At 36.3% G+C, this 19,949-nt stretch overlaps 1 protein-coding gene across 1 annotated transcript; it reads right to left on the minus strand.

Annotated features, from left to right (window-relative positions):
• Positions 1-17,786: 17,786 nt before the first annotated feature.
• Positions 17,787-19,382, minus strand: LOC141568491 (endogenous retrovirus group K member 25 Env polyprotein-like). The gene has a single exon (XM_074318625.2). It carries the CDS (start codon positions 19,380-19,382, stop codon positions 17,787-17,789), a length of 1,596 nt encoding a protein of 531 aa, XP_074174726.2.
• Positions 19,383-19,949: the final 567 nt, after the last annotated feature.

Consider the following 19,949-nt stretch of genomic DNA (forward strand, 5'->3'; position numbering starts at 1 on the left):
AAATGCAATAGAGAACAAAAAGACAATAGAAAAAATTAATGTGACAAAGAGCTGGTTCTTTGAAAAGATTAACAAAATTGACAAACCCTTGGCTAGACTTACTAAGATAAAAAGAGAGAAGACACTAATTAACAAAATCAGAAACGTAAAAGGGGAAGTTATCACGGACACCACAGAAATACAAAGGATCATCCAAGAATACTATGAAGGACTATATGCCACCAAATTCAACAACCTAGAAGAAATGGACAAGTTCTTAGAAACATATAGCCTTCCAAGGCTGAACCATGAAGAACTGGAAAATCTAAACAGACCGATCACCAGTAACGAAATTGAATCAGTCATCCAAAACCTTCCCAAAAGCAAAAGTCCGGGACCAGATGGCTTCACTAGTGAATTCTACCAAACCTTCAAAGAGGATCTAATACCAATTCTGCACAAACTCTTCCAAAAAATTGAAGAAGAGACAGTACTCCCTAACTCATTTTATGAGGCCAACATTACCCTGATACCAAAACCTGGTAAGGACAGCACAAAAAAAGAAAACTACAGACCAATATCTCTGATGAATACCGATGCAAAAATCCTAAATAAAATTCTAGCAAATCGAATACAACAATGCATTAAAAAGATTATTCATCACGACCAAGTGGGGTTCATCCCCGGAGCACAAGGATGGTTCAACATACGCAAATCCATCAATGTGATACATCACATAAACAAAATAAAGGACAAAAATCATATGATTATATCAATTGATGCAGAAAAAGCATTTGACAAGATACAACATCCATTTATGATAAAAACACTTAATAAAATGGGTATAGAAGGAAAATACCTTAACATAATAAAGGCCATATATGACAAGCCCTCTGCTAATCTCATAATTAATGGAGAAAAACTGAAGCCCTTTGCTCTACGTTCAGGAACACGACAGGGATGTCCCCTATCACCTCTGCTTTTCAACATAGTGTTGGAAGTCCTTGCCAGAGCAATCAGGCAAGAGAAAGAAATAAAAGGCATCCAAATTGGGAATGAAGAAGTTAAATTATCACTCTTTGCAGATGACATGATGCTATATATAGAAAACCCTAAAGACTCCACCAAAAAGCTATTAGAAACAATCAACGAATATAGTAAAGTTGCCGGCTACAAAATCAACGCACAAAAGTCCATTGCCTTCCTATATACTAACAATGAAATCTCAGAAAAAGAAATACAAAAAACAATTCCTTTTGCAATTGCAGCAAAAAGAATAAAATACCTAGGAATAAACTTAACCAAGGATGTGAAAGACCTATATGCTGAAAACTATAAGACATTTTTGAAAGAAATTGAAGAAGACACAAAGAAATGGAAAGACATTCCATGCTCATGGATTGGAAGAATCAACATAGTTAAAATGGCCATATTACCCAAAGCAATGTACAGATTCAATGCAATCCCCATCAAAATCCCAATGGCATATTTTAAAGAAATAGAACAAAAAATCATCAGATTTGTTTGGAACCACAAAAGACCCCGAATAGCCAAAGCAATCTTAAGGAAAAAGAACAATAATGGAGGTATCACACTTCCTGACTTTGGCTTGTACTACAGGGCTACAATAATCAAAACAGCATGGTATTGGCAGAAAAACAGACACATAGACCAATGGAATAGAATTGAGAACCCAGAAATAAAACCACATAAATATGGACAGATAATTTTTGACAAAGAAGCTAAAAACATACAATGGAGCAAAGACAGCCTCTTCAATAAATGGTGCTGGGAGAATTGGATAGCCACGTGCAAAAGAATGAAACTGGACTGCTATTTGTCACCATGTACCAAAGTTAATTCAAAATGGATCAAAGATTTAAGCATAAGACCTGACACAATAAACTGCATAGAAGAAAACATAGATACTAAACTTATGGACCTTGGGTCCAAAGAGCATTTTATGAACTTGACTCCAAAGGCAATGGAAGTAAAAGCTAAAATAAACGAATGGGACTATATGAAACTTAAAAGCTTCTGCACAGCAAAAGAAACCATTGACAAAATAAAGAGGCCACCAACTGAATGGGAGAAGATTTTTGCAAACAGTGCCTCCGATAAGGGGCTAGTATCCAGAATATACAAGGAACTCATGCAACTCAACAACAAAAAAACAAACAACCCAATTGAAAAATGGGCAGAGGACTTGAAGAGACATTTCTCCAAAGAGGACATACAAATGGCAAATAGACATATGAAAAAATGCTCAACATCACTAATCATCAGAGAAATGCAAATCAAAACCACAATGAGATATCACCTCACCCCAGTCAGAATGGCTATCATCAACAAGACAAATAATAACAAATGTTGGAGAGGCTGTGGAGAAAAAGGAACCCTCATACACTGTTGGTGGGAATGCAGACTGGTGCAGCCGTTATGGAAGGCAGTGTGGAGGTTCCTCAAAGAATTACGAATAGAATTGCCATATGACCCAGCAATCCCTCTCCTGGGTATCTACCCAAAAAATCTGAAAACATTTAGAGATAAAGACACGTGTGCTCCAATGTTCATTGCCGCTTTGTTTACGGTGGCCAAGACATGGAAACAACCAAAATCTCCTTCGATAGATGAATGGATAAAGAAGTTGTGGTATATATACACAATGGAATACTATTCGGCAGTAAGAAAAGATGATATAGGAACATTTGTGACAACATGGATGGATCTTGAGAGAGTAATGCTGAGCAAAACAAGTCAGACAGAAAAAGCAGAGAACCATGTGATTTCACTGATATGTGGTATATAAACCAAAAACAACAAAAGAACAAGACAAACAAATGAGAAACAGAAACTCATAGACACAGACAATAGTTTAGTGGTTGCCAGAGGGTAATGGGGGCGGGGGGTGGGGGGGTGGGAGATGAGGGTAAGGGGGATCGAATATGTGGTGATGGAAGGAGAACTGACTCTGGGTGATGAACACACAATGGGATATATAGATGATGTAATACAGAATTGTACACCTGAAATCTATGTAATTTTACTAACAATTGTCACCCCAATAAATTTAATAAAAAAAAAAAAAGAAAAAAAAAAAAGAATTAAAGGAGTTGATTATAGAAAAAAAAAAAAAAAGAAAAAAAAAAAAGCTCTTCATCTGTGTTTTGGAGAAGTAGTTGCAAATGGAATAAAATCTATTATTTTAGGATTATTAATGAATTCCATTTGTTCCAGTTATTAATTTGTTCCCAGTCATTAATTAATGAATTTCTATATGTCACTATTTACTATGGATAATTCAGGTATAATCTCTGATTATTTATATTTGTGTATTTCCTTTACACAATTCAAGATGGATTTTCTTCATTTAATTACTTAATATTTCTAACAACTTTCAGAATGGTGTTAGTTGAACCCAGTGGATAAAGAATTGACAGATCTTGCTAAAAGTACTGATATTATTTTCTATAGTTAAAGCAATAGGTAATTCAAAATATTTGCTTTCTTTCGACCTTTATGTTAAAAAAAATTGTTTTCTTTACATTAACATTACTGAGAGATTACTGAGATTACTGAGAAGGTAGATTTATTTTTTTTCACCTAATAAAACTAAAAACTCCAAAATGACACTTGGAACTCTTATTGGCATTTCTTCATATAATAGCTCTTTGTGTGTTCATTTTGTCTAGGTTATTTTCTAACTTCAGCAGTGAGAAAATAATGGCTGAAAGTTTTTTTGCACTTGCTAAAAATTTCTTAGCATAGAGAAAGTCCCTGGGTAGCTTAATCTGCAAACCTGCTGCTGGAAATTTGGGAGTCTTCTGCAGGCCACAGGGCTCGAAATTGCATGAAGGCTCCCGACCTGCATTTTGTAAAGGACCTTGAGACTCATAGATTAGCCACAGCACACCTGGATTAATGAGGGGACTTTTAAATAATTTTCATCCTTCTATAGTGGGTGTCATTAGGGACCAGAAAAGTCACTTGAGGTGGAAGTGAGTTCAGGATGCGCGCCCTGTTTCTAGGTACAGGGTTGGAGTGAGTGAAGATGGCTAATAGGGCAACACCATAAGTAAATGGGGTGGGAAGTTGATGGTGGGTGAGTGAACTATAAAAGTTAAAAAGCAAGCTGCTCCCCTTCCATCACCATATATTTGATTCTGTTTACCATCTGGGTGGTGAACACACAATGTGATATATAGATGATGTATTACAGAATTGTACACTTGAAACCTATATAACTTTACTAACCATTGTCACCCCTATAAACTTTAATAAAAAATAAAGAAAGAAATTTTTTTAAAAAGCTGCTTTACAAGGTGGGATGGGGAAAACAGAGGATCTATAATCTTGTCAAGTCAGGCTATCCAAGAGCAGTTGAGAGATCTGGCACCTTCAAGGGCAAGTGTTTGAGTCTTAAGAGGAGAGATGGGGCTAATTAGCATCATTACAGACTGTAGGTGAGGGACCTTGTCAGTATTAGTAACCTTGAGTCATGGCTTGCAGGCAGATAGCATGGGTCAGGGACTGTGTGGGCAGGGCCTTCACAAGGACCATCTTATGGAAAATTTCTGCCTTTTATTTCCTTAAATTGATAAAAAATTGGAGAGGAAAAAGGCAGGTGTATTGAAGAATGAGGAAGCTGGATGCAGGGGGCAAGAGAATCATAAATAATCATCACTCTCCTAGTAAACTTCGCAAAAGCCTCTAGTCAATTGAATCATAACCAAAGCCTTTGATTTCCTTTTGGTGTAAATCAGCAGTTACATGTGATTTATTATTTTATCTTTCAAATAAAAGACAAAACACATTCAAAATATTTTAAAACTTACCATTTAAAATGTCTCAGTCAAATAACTATTATTGGCTTGAAAGAAAAAATAATACTTAAAAGAATAAAATATCCACGTTCCAGTGAAGCAGTTCCATTTTATGTTTATAATTGCTTATCAAACAAATATTTCTTGATACCTCCAATAAGGAAGACATTTTCTAAATTTAGGAATGGACAGGCCTCAAAGTGCTTCTATATGTTCCTAACACAACATGCAGAGAGGAATTCCTTTATAATGAATCAGATCAAGCCCTCCTCTTGCCAATCTCATTCTTTCTTCTCTTTCCGCTATCTGATTGTTCTTCCTTCAGATCTGCCTCCTGCTCATTCTCCCACATCCTGCAAGATGTGCCTCCCTGGCCAAGATATTTAAAATTGTGAATTCCACCCCCAGCACACTAAACCCCTTCCCTTCTGTGTCTCCCTTATCACCTTCTATTTCACTCTGTAAAATACTAATTTTATTTATTGTCTCTCTGCCTCCCCTGTAATGTAAATTCCACGAGAGCAGGGCAGGCATTTTCCCCCTAATATTTTATTATGAAAATTATCAGACATACAGAAAAGTTGGATGAATTTTACAGTGAATACCCGTATGCCCATCACCTAGATTTTACAATTAACATTTTTCTGTATTTATTATGTGTCTATTCATCCCATCCCTTTGTTCAGCCATTAATCCATCTTATTTTTGAAGTTGCAGCCATCAGTTTTTTTCCCTTGTAATATTTCAGCAATTTCTCTTTTTTATTCTTCTGAGGTAAAATTTACATGCACACATTTACACCACTTCAACAAATGCATTCACAAACCTTTCTCAAGATATGGAGCTTTACCACCACCCCAGAAATTTCTCTTATGTCCCTTCCTCACAAGGTTGCCAATTTCATAAATAAAAGTACAGGACACCCAGTTAAATTTGAATTTCAGTGAAACAATGAATACATTTTTAGTATAATGTTTCAAATATCACATAGGACATACTTATACTAAAAAAAAAAAAATCTTTGTTTTTCATCTGAAATTCAAATTTAACTGGGATTCCTGTATTTGATCTGACCACCCTATTTTCCGAGAATTTCCTGTCCCATCTCCCCAGAAGCAACCATTGTTCTGATTTTGTTTCACCAGAGATTTTACCCATTTTTGACCTCGTAATGTACATTTAGAATTTTCTATGCAGCATTTTTTTCACTCAGCATAATACTTTTAAGATTCATTTATATCATTGCATGTATCGTGAGTTTGTTCCTTTTTATTGTGGAATACTATTCCATAATATGACTGTCATACTGCTTGTTCATCTATTCTCCCACATTGGGCTTTTTCCAATTTCTGTCTATTATGAATAAGCTGCTATGAACCAAAGCATGCTTAGAAACATTCAATGGCTACCAGTTAAACTAGTTCTAGACGCAATCCAAACTCTTTAATGTGCCTCGCGGGCACTATATAATTTAGCTTTTCTTACCTCTTCCTTAGTCTTACCTCTTGCCACTATTTTCTTAAGCTCACTACTCTCTAGCTATATTCCTTTCAGTGTCCTGAAGCTTTCATGCTACTCCTACATTGAGCCTTTTATATGCAATTTCCTGCAATTGGGACACTTTCTCCCTACTAGTTGCCTGACACATTTTGCTCACATTCCTCTCCTTACTGCAGTGTAACTCTATGCAAGTTTCCTAACCTTTCTAGGTCTACATCCGTAATCTCTCTATGGCATAGAATAACCATAGTTACTTTTTCAGAGGGTTATTATGAAAATTAATGAATTAACATATGGAAAGCCCCTAGGCTGGCACCACACCAAGTGTTCAGTCAATGTTTGTAATTTATGTTGTAGAGAATCTTGAATTTCTAGAAGCTTGCTATGCTTTATGTATACTTCATACAAAAGAACAGGGAATGCTTGAAGGTAACAGCAGCACAGTAGAAGATGAATTAAGGAGGACCAAGCAAGCAAGAAGGAAAAAGGCCAGATTGGAGTTTATAATAATAGTCCACATGAATACATTCAATGGGAGTTGAGTTAATGGTAGGAACTGAAAATGGGAAGTAGATTCAGAAGGTCTTTATTTTAGAGAGAGAACTGACTGAGCGTCAAAGAGCAAAGGAAAAGGTAGTGACATAGATATCTCTCATCTTTTTGTTTAGATATCTGTAAGAATGTTGGTAGATCAGGAACATTGGTAGACAAGTAGCAAGATAAGAAATTCAGGAAAAGAATCTGGAGATGAGTTTTAATATTTGAAACATTATACTTTTAGATATGGTAAATTAAGGATTCTAACTAGACATTCATGGAATGTCCAGCAGACCATTGGAAAGGAAAATATAATCAAAGGTATGGATATTGATCAGGAATGAATTATATGCTTGTACCATCTGCAAATTACATTTTAATATTTAACTGTAAAGATATATGTGCGCTGATGTCCATTGCAGCTTTGCTTATGGTGGCCAAGACATGGAAACAACCAAAGTGTCCTTTGATAGATGATTGGATAAAGAAAGTATAGTATATATAAACAATGGAATACTATTCTGTCATAAGAAAAGATAAAATAGTGCCATTTGCAACAACATGGATGTATCTTGAGATTATTATGCTAAGTGAAATAAGTCAGAAAAAGTCGAGAACAATATGATTTCACTGATATGTGGGATATAAAACTGAAAGCAACAAAGGAACAAGACAAACAAATGAAGAAACAAAAACTCATAGACACAGACAATAGTTTAGTGTTTACCAGAGGGTAAGGGGAGAGGGGGTGGTAGATAAGGGTAAATGGGGTCAAATATATGGTGATGGAAGGAGAACTAACTCTGGGTGGTGAACAAACAGCATGATATATAGATGATGTATTACAGAATTGTACACTTGAAACCTAGGTAACTTTACTAACAATTGGCACTCTAATAAACTTTAATAAAAAAAAGAAAATTATGTTTTCAAGGAAACAAAAAGGTGATGCTTTTATTGCTGTTCTCCTACAAATCTAAGTCCTCTTCTAAACTCACCTTAGATGGGATTCTGACAAGTATACAACTCTGTGCCTTCTACATTACAGTCTCAGATAACAAAGATACAGGAACATGTGGAGAAGGTTTTATTAGTGGGAGAGGGCCAAAAGCACACGTGAGGACACTTTAAGAAAAAGCACTGTTTGAAGGGAACTACAATAAAATGCCTTTTTTTCTTATTTTTCTTTCTTTCTTTTTTTTTTTGCTGAAAGACTCAGACTGGTGCTTTGAATCACTACATTCCAATTTGCAGTTTAGGGTAGATTATTTTAAATCCTAAAACTGGGAGGAAAAAGATGAAGTCAGTAGGTAGCTGTTATGCTCTTGGTTTCAAGACAAGAGGCAAGTACTACCGTGTTTCCCTGAAAATAAGACCTAGCTGGATAATCAGCTCTAGTGTGTATTTTGGAGCAAAAATTAATATAAGACCCGGTATTATATTATACTATATTATATTATATACCGGGTCTTATAGTAAAATAAGACCCAGTCTTGTATTATATTATAAGGCTGGGTCTTATAGTAAAATAAGACCTGATATTACATTATATTATATTATATTATATTATATTATATTATATTATATTATATTATATTATATTAATTATATTAATTATATTAATTATATTAATTATATTAATTATATTATATTATATTATATATTATATTATATTATATTATATTATATTATATTATATTATATTACATGAGACCGGGTCTTACATTATAGTAAAATAAGACCGGATCCTATATTAATCTTTGCTCCAAAAGATGCATTAGAGCTGATTGTCTGGCTAGGTCTTATTTTCAGGGAAACACGGTATATGACTCTGGAAGTGTGTGTGTGTGTGTGTGCGCGTGCACGTGTGTGTGTGTGTGTGTGTGTGTTGCCTTTCTTGTTTTGATTCTTTTCCACTGCTAGGAAGGAAATGAAGATCAGAGAAGCATCTGGTATTACTGCTGTGGCTCTTCAAACCAGAATGCCAGAATGCTTGAGTAGGTGACAGAAAGGGGGAAATGATGAAGATGTTGCCATTCTAAATTGGGCTATTTTGTGGTGCTGGTGTTTATTGACAGAATATCCATAAGACCTGAAATATTGTAGAAATAATCAGGTACTACCTATACCTAGTAGGCTTAAAATATGCCTATATGAAGTATCAATCTAAACAAAATGTTTCTTTTTCTAGTGAAAAAAACATTTAGATAATATAAATGATTGAACTAGGTGATTGATCTCTTGAGGTACATTCTAACCCTGTAATCCTAAGAAAATATGCATTTCTGAAGCTGGTGATTACTGACAAATTAAGTTTTGACAATTCTAGCCAAGAATGCTGTTTGAGGCTCATTGGGAGAACTAAAATATATCAGGAATATTTCCAAGTTGGTGGAGAATGCCCTAGATTTGCAAGATGTTTCAGTGGTCTTGTCTGCTTGTATTTAAATTGTGCTTTCTTCATATCCTTTTTACACTGATGAGGAAGCAAACCTGAAACAAAGAATAACCTATTTCAGCCTAGTTAAGTTGACTTTTGTATTAATGTAAAGCAGAGTGAGCTCAAAAGTGGAGAAGAGGAAATGTGGAGGAAGAGGAATGAAGAAGTTGGTCAGTGAATAGACAGTGTAGAAAGACAGAAGACAGCTTTTCTCTCAGAAAATGTGGGAGAGGGGATAGAGCCTGACATCTTACTTTTTAGACAAATATGTTCCTGAAAACTGAAAAGGTAACTTGTCCAAAATCACACCGTACATCAGTGGAAAAGCCTAAACTTTTAGCTCCCTGATCAATTCAGTGTGTTTTATTTCAGCTATGCCTATGCCTTGCCCACAGAGTCTTCCAGAGAACCAGAATTCCTACAACATAACATCCTTGTTGCTACACAAGTGCTATTCTTTAAACACTAAAAGCAGTTATTGCCTTCCAGTCCAGTCATTCTCCTTCACTCTGTCCTTTATCTCTTCTCTTCTCCAACAACCTTCAGGGTGATATTCTAAATTTGAGTTTTCAGAAACATCTGCTTATTCCAAATAGATATAGAGAAGTGGGACAATAAGAAGAATGGATTCAATACTTGTCTGCTGTGAATCTGGAATTTATTTTTATATTTAACTTAGTTTACTTTATTTTCAACTAGTATAATTCTCAATTCTCTGAAAATTTCAGTATCTGTATTTTTTTCTTGCTCTTCAAATTGTGACCACCATACCTCTCGGTATGGAATGTTCATCAGGAATACGTTTTGGGTATTACTGGCATTATGACTTATTTGGTTTTAATCAAATCTGTTGGTCACATGACAAACTTTTCTTTTTTAATTCTTGTTCAAAGTGTTAAACCCATTATTTTTCAGAATAGCACCCAAAGAGCTTCATTAGCAGGGTTGTATATTAGGAAACTCTTCTAAGTCTATTAAGAAGTAGATTATAAAGTAGAATAGTTGCTTACCTTTAAGTCATTGCTATAGCAGTCGTACACACACACACACACACACACACACACACACACACACACACACACACACATCATGCGAGGTCTGACAATTAAGTTTGTGAGCTTGTTGCAACGATGTTGCTAACCTTTTTTGACATCCATTATGAATATGTACCAACTGGACAAACAGCTAACCAAGTTTACTATTTGCAAGTGCTGAAAAGGCTGCATGAAAAAGTTAGACGATCTGAACTTTTCACCGACAATTCATGGCTCTTGCATCACGACAATGCACCAGCTCACACGGCACTGTCTATGAGGAGTTTTTAGCCAGTAAATAAATAACTGTATTGGAACATCCTCCCTACTCACCTGATCTGACCCCCAGTGACTTCTTTCTTTACCTGAAGATAAAGGATATATTAAAAGGAAGACATTTTTATGATATTCAGGACATCAAGGGTAATACTACGACAGCTTGGATGGCCATTCCAGAAAAGGAGTTCTAAAATTGCTTTGAAGGGTGAACTAGGCGTTGGTGTCCATGCATAGCTTCCCAAGGGGAGTAGTTCAAAGGTGACCATAGTGATATTTAACAATGAGGTATGTAGCACTTTTTCTAGGATAAGTTCACAAACTTAATTGTCAGACCTCGCGCACGCATGCACGTGCGTGTGTATATATGTGTGTGTGTACAGCTGACCCTTGAACAACACAGGTTTGAACTGTGTGAGTCTACTTATATGTGCATTTTTCCAACAAAGACATACAGAACTGTAAATATATTTTCTCTTCCTTGTAATTTTCTTAATAACATTTTTTTCTCTAGCTTTATTATAAGAATACAGTATATAAAACATATAACATACAAAATATGTTAATTGAATATCGACTACTTATGTCATCAGTAGTCTATTAGTCAGCAGTAGTCTATTAGTAGTTAAGTTTTGGGGGAGTCAAATGTTACACAAGGATTTTCACCTGTATAAGGGGTCACTAACCCTAACCCCCATGTTGTTGAAGGGTCAGCTGTATATGTATGTACACACACACACACACACTCACACACACACACACACACACACGTCATTGTTGCTGCATGGATTAAAATTGAGCTCTTCTTTTGTTTATGAAAATGCTGCAAAGACTTGGCAGTGAAGAGCATACATTTTTGCCTTATTTTCATCTGCATAAAATAACCTGGCCTGTTCTCAATTCTAATGAGAGAATTGAGAAACTAAATTCTGAAATAGTTGATGCTCTTAAATAAGACAGCCAAACCTGAATGAGACCCCCTACATATTTTCAGATGTGAAATGATCATGATTGCAGTCTTCCATTCATTGAATGGACATGTTGTGTTGCTACTGGGTTTTCTCAAGTGTATTCAGATAAGCAGTACACTCAAGGAAGAGCATGTCATTCTTTTCTTCAACTGACCCACATAGATGAGTTCAAAGAGATTGTGCCATATCTCCTGTTACTTCAAACCTAGCTTTTCTTCTAATAGTCATTGATGCCCTGCAAATAGATATGACATGAATTAGTGAACTGGTTTCCCAGGTGTGCAGAAGTTGGAGGTCCTTAGAGGATTGAGTGTTCTGGATCCATTGCTATGCTTGGTAATTTCTGCAGAATTGTGTCTAAGTTGTCTATCTCTAGGCTTAGTCCCTAAGTCCTAAAAATAAGCTTCAGGCGAAGGAGAAACAAAAGGAAATGGAAAGAAATATTGCAGGAAATGTATTCCTCCTCATATTTAGGACTGACTTTAGAGACTCTGGCAGGCACCTTCTATTAAATTATCTATGTGCTTATCCTCACTCATTCCTATCAGGAGAAAAATAGAAAACCAGAATTTCTACCAGTCTAGGTACATTGTGAAACAATGTCGGCTGTAGAAATATTCATGAAAGATTTTGGTTGAAGGAGAGTTTAGGGGAGAAAATTCTGGGATCCACAGCAATATTTTGATAATCATTGTCTGGGAATTTAAAAAATATATCTAAATAAAGATTGGTTCTTTAAAAGAATGTATTCCTAACAGATGTTTAAAATATATATATTTCTCAAACTCAGTAAAAATTTCGAACTGTCATTGATTAATAACTCTCATGTCATATCTGAGTTTTGATATTACCAATTTTAATGCCAAATTTACTTAATTTAACCATCTGCTGGCCACCAGGCCATGGGATTCAGGTTTGGGACTTCTATAATATAGTCATACAAGAAATAGATTAAACAGAGTTGGAGTCAAGGCTCTGACTCCCCCGGAGGCTACTTAGAATTCGTAATTTCTCTTGGTATTTCTGGAAATGAACAAAAACTGTATTATTCATTAGTTTTTAAAAATTTTACTTATGTGCATAACCCTATGAGCTGTAAATCTTTTATGTCTTTGAGAGGCCCTCTGGACAGAAGCTATAGACTATATCTGGAGTAGACACTGGCTCCCAATTAATACAGACAAAAAATTTGTAGTAGAATAGTTTTTTATTACTAAAATAATTTTTTTAAATTTTTTGGGGTGACAATTATTAGTAAAATTACATAGCTTTCAGGTGTACAATTCTGTATTACATCATCTATAAATCCCATTATGTGTTCACCACCCAGAGTCAGTCCTACTTACTTCACCATATATTTGATCCCCCTTACTCTCAACTCCCACCCCCCACCCCCCTTACCTTCTGGTAACCACTAAAGTATTGCCTGTGTCTATGAGTTTCTGTTTCTCATTTGTTTGTCTTGTTCTTTTGTTGTTTCTGGTTTATATACCACATATCAGTGAAATCACATAGTTCTCTGCTTTTTCTGTCTGACTTATTTCACTCAGCATTACACTCTCAAGATCCATCCATGTTGTCACAAATGTTCCTATATCATCTTTTCTTACTGCTGAATAGTATTCCATTGTATATATATATCACAACTTCTTTATCCATTCATCTATCTTAGGACATTTTGGTTGTTTTCATGACTTGGCTACCGTAAACAAAGCAGCAATGAACATTGGAGCACATGTGTCTTTATGTATAAATGTTTTCAGATTTTTTGGGTAGATACCCAGGAGAGGGATTTCTGGGTCATACGGTAATTCTATTCGTAATTTTTTGAGGAACCTCCACACTGCCTTCCATAACGGCTGCACCAGTCTGCATTCCCACCAACAGTGTATGACGGTTCCATTTTCTCCACAGCCTCTCCAACACTTGTTACTATTTATCTTGTTGATGATAGCCATTCTGACTGGGGTGAGGTGATATCTCATTGTGGTTTTGATTTGCATTTCTCTGATGATTAGTGATGTTGAGCATTTTTTCATGTGTCTATTTGCCATTTGTATGTCCTCTTTGGAGAAATGTCTCTTCAAGTCCTCTGCCCATTTTTCAATTGGGTTGTTTGTTTTTTTGTTGTTGAGTTGCATGAGTTCCTTGTATATTCTGGATACTAGCCCCTTATCGAAGGCACTGTTTGCAAAAATCTTCTCCCATTCAGTTGGTGGCCTCTTTATTTTGGCAATGGTTTCTTTTGCTGTGCAGAAGCTTTTAAGTTTCATATAGTCCCATTCGTTTATTTTAGCTTTTACTTCCATTGCCTTTGGAGTCAAGTTCATAAAATGCTCTTTGAACCCAAGGTCCATAAGTTTAGTACCTATGTTTTCTTCTATGCAGTTTATTGTGTCAGGTCTTATGCTTAAGTCTTTGATCCATTTTGAATTAATTTTGGTAGATGGTGACAAATAGCAGTCCAGTTTCATTCTTTTGCATGTGGTTATCCAATTCTCCCAGCACCATTTATTGAAGAGGCTGTCTTTGCTCCATTGTATGTTTTTAGCTTCTTTGTCAAAAATCATCTGTCGATATTTATGTGGTTTTATTTCTGGGTTCTCAATTCTATTCCAATGGTCTATGTGTCTGTTTTTGTGCCAATACTGTGCTGTTTTAATTATTGTAGCCCTGTAGTACAAGCTAAAGTCAGAAAGTGTGACACCTCCATTATTGTTCTTTTTTCTTAAGATTGCTTTGGCTATTTGGGGTGTTTTGTGGTTCCAAACAAATCTGATGCTTTTTTGTTCTATTTCTTTAAAAAATGCCATTGGGATTTTGATGGGGATTGCGTTGAATCTGTATATTGCTTTGGGTACTATGGCCATTTTAACTATGTTGATTCTTCCAATCCATGAGCACGGAATGTCTTTCCATTTCTTTGTGTCTTCTTCAATTTCTTTCAAAAATGTCTTATAGTTTTCAGCATATAGGTCTTTCACATCCTTGGTTAAGTTTATTCCTAGGTATTTTATTCTTTTTGCTGCAATTGCAAAAGGAATTGTTTTTTTGTTTTTCTTTTTCTGAGATTTCATTGTTAGTATATAGGAAAGCAATGGACTTTTGTGCGTTGATTTTGTAGTCGGCAACTTTACTGTATGCGTTGATTGTTTCTAACAGCTTTTTGGTGGAGTCTTTAGGGTTTTCTATATATAGCATCATGTCATCTGCAAAGAGTGATAATTTAACTTCTTCATTCCCAATTTAGATGCCTTTTATTTCTTTCTCTTGCCTGATTGCTCTGGCAAGGACTTCCAACACCATGTTGAAAAGCAGAGGTGATAGGGGACAGCCCTGTCGTGTTCCTGAACGTAGAGCAAAGGCCTCCATTTTTTTACCATTAATTATGAGATTAGCAGAGAGCTTGTCATATATGGCCTTTATTATGTGAAGGTATTTTCCTTCTATACCTATTTTATTAAGTGTTTTAATCATAAATGGATGTTGTATCTTGTCAAATGCTTTTTCTGCATCAATTGATAGAATCATATGATTTTTGTCCTTTATTTTGTGTATGTGATGTATCACATTGATGGATTTGAGGATGTGAACCATCCTTGTGCCCCGGGGATGAACCCCACTTGGTCGTGATGAATAATCTTTTTAATGCATTGTTGTATTTGATTTGCTAGAATTTTGTTTAAGATTTTTGCATCTGTATTCATCAGAGATATTGGTCTGTAGTTTTCTCTTTTTGTGTTGTCCTTACCAGGTTTTGGTATCAGGGTAATGTTGGCCTCATAAAAAGAGTTAGGGAGTACTGTTTCTTCTTCAATTTTGTGGAAGAGTTTGAGCAGGATTGGTATTAGATCCTCTTTGAAGTTTTGTAGAATTCATAGTGAAGCCGTCTGGTCCCGGACTTTTGCAATTGGGAAGGTTTTGGATGACTGATTCAATTTTGTTACTGGTGATTGGTCTGTTTAGATTTTCCAGTTCTTCATGGTCAGCCTAAGAAGGCTATATGCTTCTAAGAACTTGTCCATTACTTCTAGGTTATTGAATTTGGTGGCATATAGTCCTTCATAGTATTCTTGGATGTTCCTTGGAATTTCTGTGGCATCCGTGATAACTTCACCTTTTTCATTTCTGATTTTGTTAATTAGTGTCTTCTCTCCTTTTATCTTAGTGAGTCTAGCCAAGGGTTTGTCAATTTTGTTAATCTTTTCAAAGAACCAGCTCTTTGTCACATTAATTTTTTCCATTGTCTTTTTGTTCTCTACTTAATTTAGTTCTGCTCTGTTTCTTGTTATTTTCTTTCTTCTGCTGACCTTAGGTTTTATTTGTTCTTCTTTTTCTAGTTTTTTAAGGTGTAAATGAGTTAATTTATTTTGGATATGTCTTGTTTCTTGAGATAGGCTTGTAATGAGATAAATTTCCCTCTACAACTGCTTTCGCTGCATCCCAAACATTTTGGTAGGATGTATTTTTATTGTCATTTGTTTCTATGTATCTTTTGATCTCTCCTCTAATTTCTTCTTTGACCCGGTCATTCTTTGAAAGTATGTTGTTTAATCTCCATGTATTTTTGTTTTTTCTTGCTTTCTTTTTGCAGTTGATATCCAATTTCAAAGCCTTGTGATCAGAGAATATGCTTGGTATAATTTCAGTGTTCTTAAATTTGCTGAGGCTGATTTTATGTCCCAACATATGGTCTATCCTTGACAATGTTCCATGTACAATAGAAATAAATGTATAGTCTGATGGTTTAGGATGAAGTGCTATATATATATATGTGTATATATATATGTGTATATATGTGTATATGTGTGTATATATATATATATGTATATATATATATATATATATATATATATATATATACATATATATATATATATATATATATATGTCAATTATGTGCATTTCATCTAATGTATCATTTAGGGCTGGTATTTCATCATTAATTTTCTGTTTGGATGATCTGTCCATAGCTCTGAATGATGTATTTAAGTCCCCTAGTATACTTGTGTTTTGGCCAATTTCTCCCTTTAGTTCTGTTAGTAGTTGCTTGGTATATTTCGATGCTCCCTGATTGGGGGCATAAATATTGATGACTGTTATGTCTTCTTGTTGTATAGTCCCCTTTACCATTATGAAATGTCCATCTTTGTCTCTTGTTACCTTTTTCACCCTGAAGTCTGTTTCATCTGATATCAGTCTGACTACACCTGATTTTCTCTGGATACCATTTGCTTGGAGTGTCGATTTTCACCCTTTCACTTTGAGTCTATGCTTGTCCTTGTAGCTGAGATATGTCTCTTGGAGACAACATATGGTTGGGTTTAGTTTTTTTGATCCAATCTGCTACTCTGTGCCTTTTTATTGGTGAGTTCAGTCCATTTACATTTAGGGTGTTTATTGATATGTGAGGATTTCTTGTCATTCTATCTTTAGTTCTGGTAAGGCTGTGTCTCCATTGTTTCTTTGCCTTTTTGTTGTTGTCTATTATTTCTGAGTGGTGGTATTCTATGATGTTTCCCTCTGTTTCTTCTTTTATTTCAGTATATTTTTCAATTCTGGATTTATTTTGAATGGTTACTGTGGCGAGCCAGCCGCCACGAGTTGAACAGTTCCTGAAAAGGGGAGTGGGAATGAAAAAAGGCACTCACACATATGCTAATGCGGCCGGTCTTCAGTGGTCCTGAAGCACCAGGTTTATTTTCTCTGCTGAATTTATACCTTTTGAGTACGTGTCAGCTCACAATCACAAAAATGCATTACATCATTAACAGATGATTTTTAACTTTTTCCCAGAAACTTACTTAATCATTGAAACTCCCCAAAACGATTGTCCCATGACAGAATCCATCAATTATCCTGATTAGCATCACTATGTCTTGAAACTGGTTGTTCCCACTTCATACCTTAGCAGTTCGTAAGCACCCTCCAGGTGCAGGCAAAGACAATGCCTCAGGAGCACAAACCGGTTATGCATTAACTGAGCCATTAAGGCTTGCAATTAGCTGTAACCATGGCTCCCCACATCTCCCCCTTTTTTATTTATTAAGAACAATTCCCATCCAGCCGGAATGGCGAGGAGACGGCGCCTGTCTTAGGTGCCCCGGGAAGCCAACTTCAGAAGATTTTTCACTTAAGGGCCTAAACGTGGCCCTTCTGAAGTGGTGCCCAAGTACTTACCCGTCTTTGGCTGACCCGTCCCTCGGAATGCTCAGGGGAGGAACTGCTAAGGCTTTGTCTTGAGCTTTAGATGATGAATATCAGTACGCATGTCTAACATGCCATTAACAAAACACTTAACAAGGAGTGGGAACAAGCACAGAGCCAAGCAAATACAAATACCCAAAGTGAGAAATAATGTAATCGAATGGGTGATTGTAGGCAAAGAAGGAAAAGCATTCTTCAAAACAGTAACAAAATTAGAGGCAGCCTGAACAGCATCGAATTTCAAAGGCTCAGCTTCTCTCAAACTCTGAATCTCATCATGAAGTCTAAACATATCCAGAGATAAATTAGCGTTATGCCAAATACCCTGAAGATGCAGACGAACTCGATTCCAATCATACTGACTATTATTATATTCTTTGGAGGTAACACAAATCCAATGATATTCTGGATGACACTCTAGATGAGATTTGACCTTCATAACCTGAATAACATCTCCCATATACTGAACGGTATCATAAAGGGCATTCACCTTTTGTTCCAATTTCTCATCAATAGCCTCTTGGGTTCCCAAGGCTAAAGAAACATTCTTAGAAAGGGTATTTACATACTGAGCATTCTGAATGGTTTGAGAAAGAGCAACAGCCGCTGTAGCTGCAGTGGCAATTATTGTAACCAAAGCCATAATTCCTGCAATTAGAAGTCCAATAAACCGTTTTTGTCTACTCAAGGCATACTCAATTTCTTTAAAAATCTGCAAACTTCTTTCAGCATACCAGGGTCCAGAAATGTTAACAGGAAGCATTACAAACGAGGGCTGCTTTAAAATCATAACTTGGGTTCCCGAGGGTACCCAGGAAACACAATTAGTCAGAATACAATTATTACAAGACACATTAAATTGACCTCCCACAAAATGTACACTAATATTTCCCATCAATAAAGCATAAGGGGAGGGAACACAAGCAGATATATTAACAGTTTTAGTAACAGTATCCCAACTTTCAGTTCCATCTTCCAAAATCTTTATAGGCAGGGAGAGCCAGGTTTCAACTTTATCCATTGCTCCCAAAAGTCTCCATAATGAATTTTGCTGATACTGCGTATCAGAAGTCCATAGTCCAGAAATCAATTCACGGGTCCGTCCGGACCGGTTGTTTCTCGACCAGTCAATGATATATCTGCCTGTTCCAGGGATGTCATAACGGAGAGGATTACTGCCAGGGCAAGCTCTCCATGGAACAGTCTCAACATTTAATTTCAACTGTTTAGCACAAGATGGACGTGATGGAGGGATGGGCAGTTTTACTTTGCGTCCCCCGGACCAGTCGCCTAGCATGTTAAGACGAACAGTCCATCCAATTAAAGAATCATCAATATGCATAGTGACAGGGGAACTACGCAAACACCCAGTCATGGAGCTATTTTTTGCAATACAAATAGGCAATCCCAGACCTATGCCATTGTAAGTGAAATTCTTTTCCAAATGCTGTCTCATATGTCCATTAGAAGGCAATCCTAAGGCATGAGTATCATTGACATATACTGGAATTTCCGGACCTTCCCAAATAGCAGGATGAAGAATAGGTGGATTGGGTACGTAAGCCCAATACGTCTGATCAGGTTCCGCTGTCACTTGGCAAAGCATCATCATCATCATCAATGGGCTGAGGGTCCACATGTCGCACCAATCTTTCTGGCAGCCACCGAGGGCCTTCTGCATCCTGTGGAAAAACACAAACATGTCCTCGGCCCCATACCAGGACTGGGTCTGGGCCATGCCAGGAGCCCATAAGTGGGTCTTTCCATTTAACCAAAGCCTGAGGGGCTGCAGAAGGATGCCAAAAGAGCTCTGCAGCACTCTTACCATGGGCATCCAAAGTCAAAAAATTTTGAATAAAGAGAGAATGAGACAAATAATTATGAGGTGTCAGGGGGTATAACTCCCCCTTTTTTATTTTTTGTAAAGTGAGTTTTATTGTTCCATGAGTACGTTCCACAATCCCTTGTCCTTGGGGATTGTAAGGAATGCCAGTAACATGATCGATCGAAAATTGCTGGCAAAATAGAGCAAATTTTTTGCTGGTATAACATGAGCCATTGTCTGTTTTAAGTTTTTTAGGAGTTCCAATCATGGCAAATGCAGCAAGGCAATGTCTAATTACATGTGATGTGGCTTCTCCCATCTGAACGGAAGCTGCAACGAATCCGGAGAACGTATCGA

Source organism: Rhinolophus sinicus, chromosome 7 (genome assembly GCF_057876585.1).
Source record: "Rhinolophus sinicus isolate RSI-liver-muscle chromosome 7, RSI-T2T, whole genome shotgun sequence".
NCBI classification, from domain to species: domain Eukaryota; kingdom Metazoa; phylum Chordata; class Mammalia; order Chiroptera; family Rhinolophidae; genus Rhinolophus; species Rhinolophus sinicus.

Excerpts from the sequence above, each read along its gene's own strand:
- LOC141568491 (XM_074318625.2), bottom strand. The coding sequence starts at position 19,382 with ATGATGATGATGCTTTGCCAAGTGACAGCGGAACCTGATCAGACGTAT.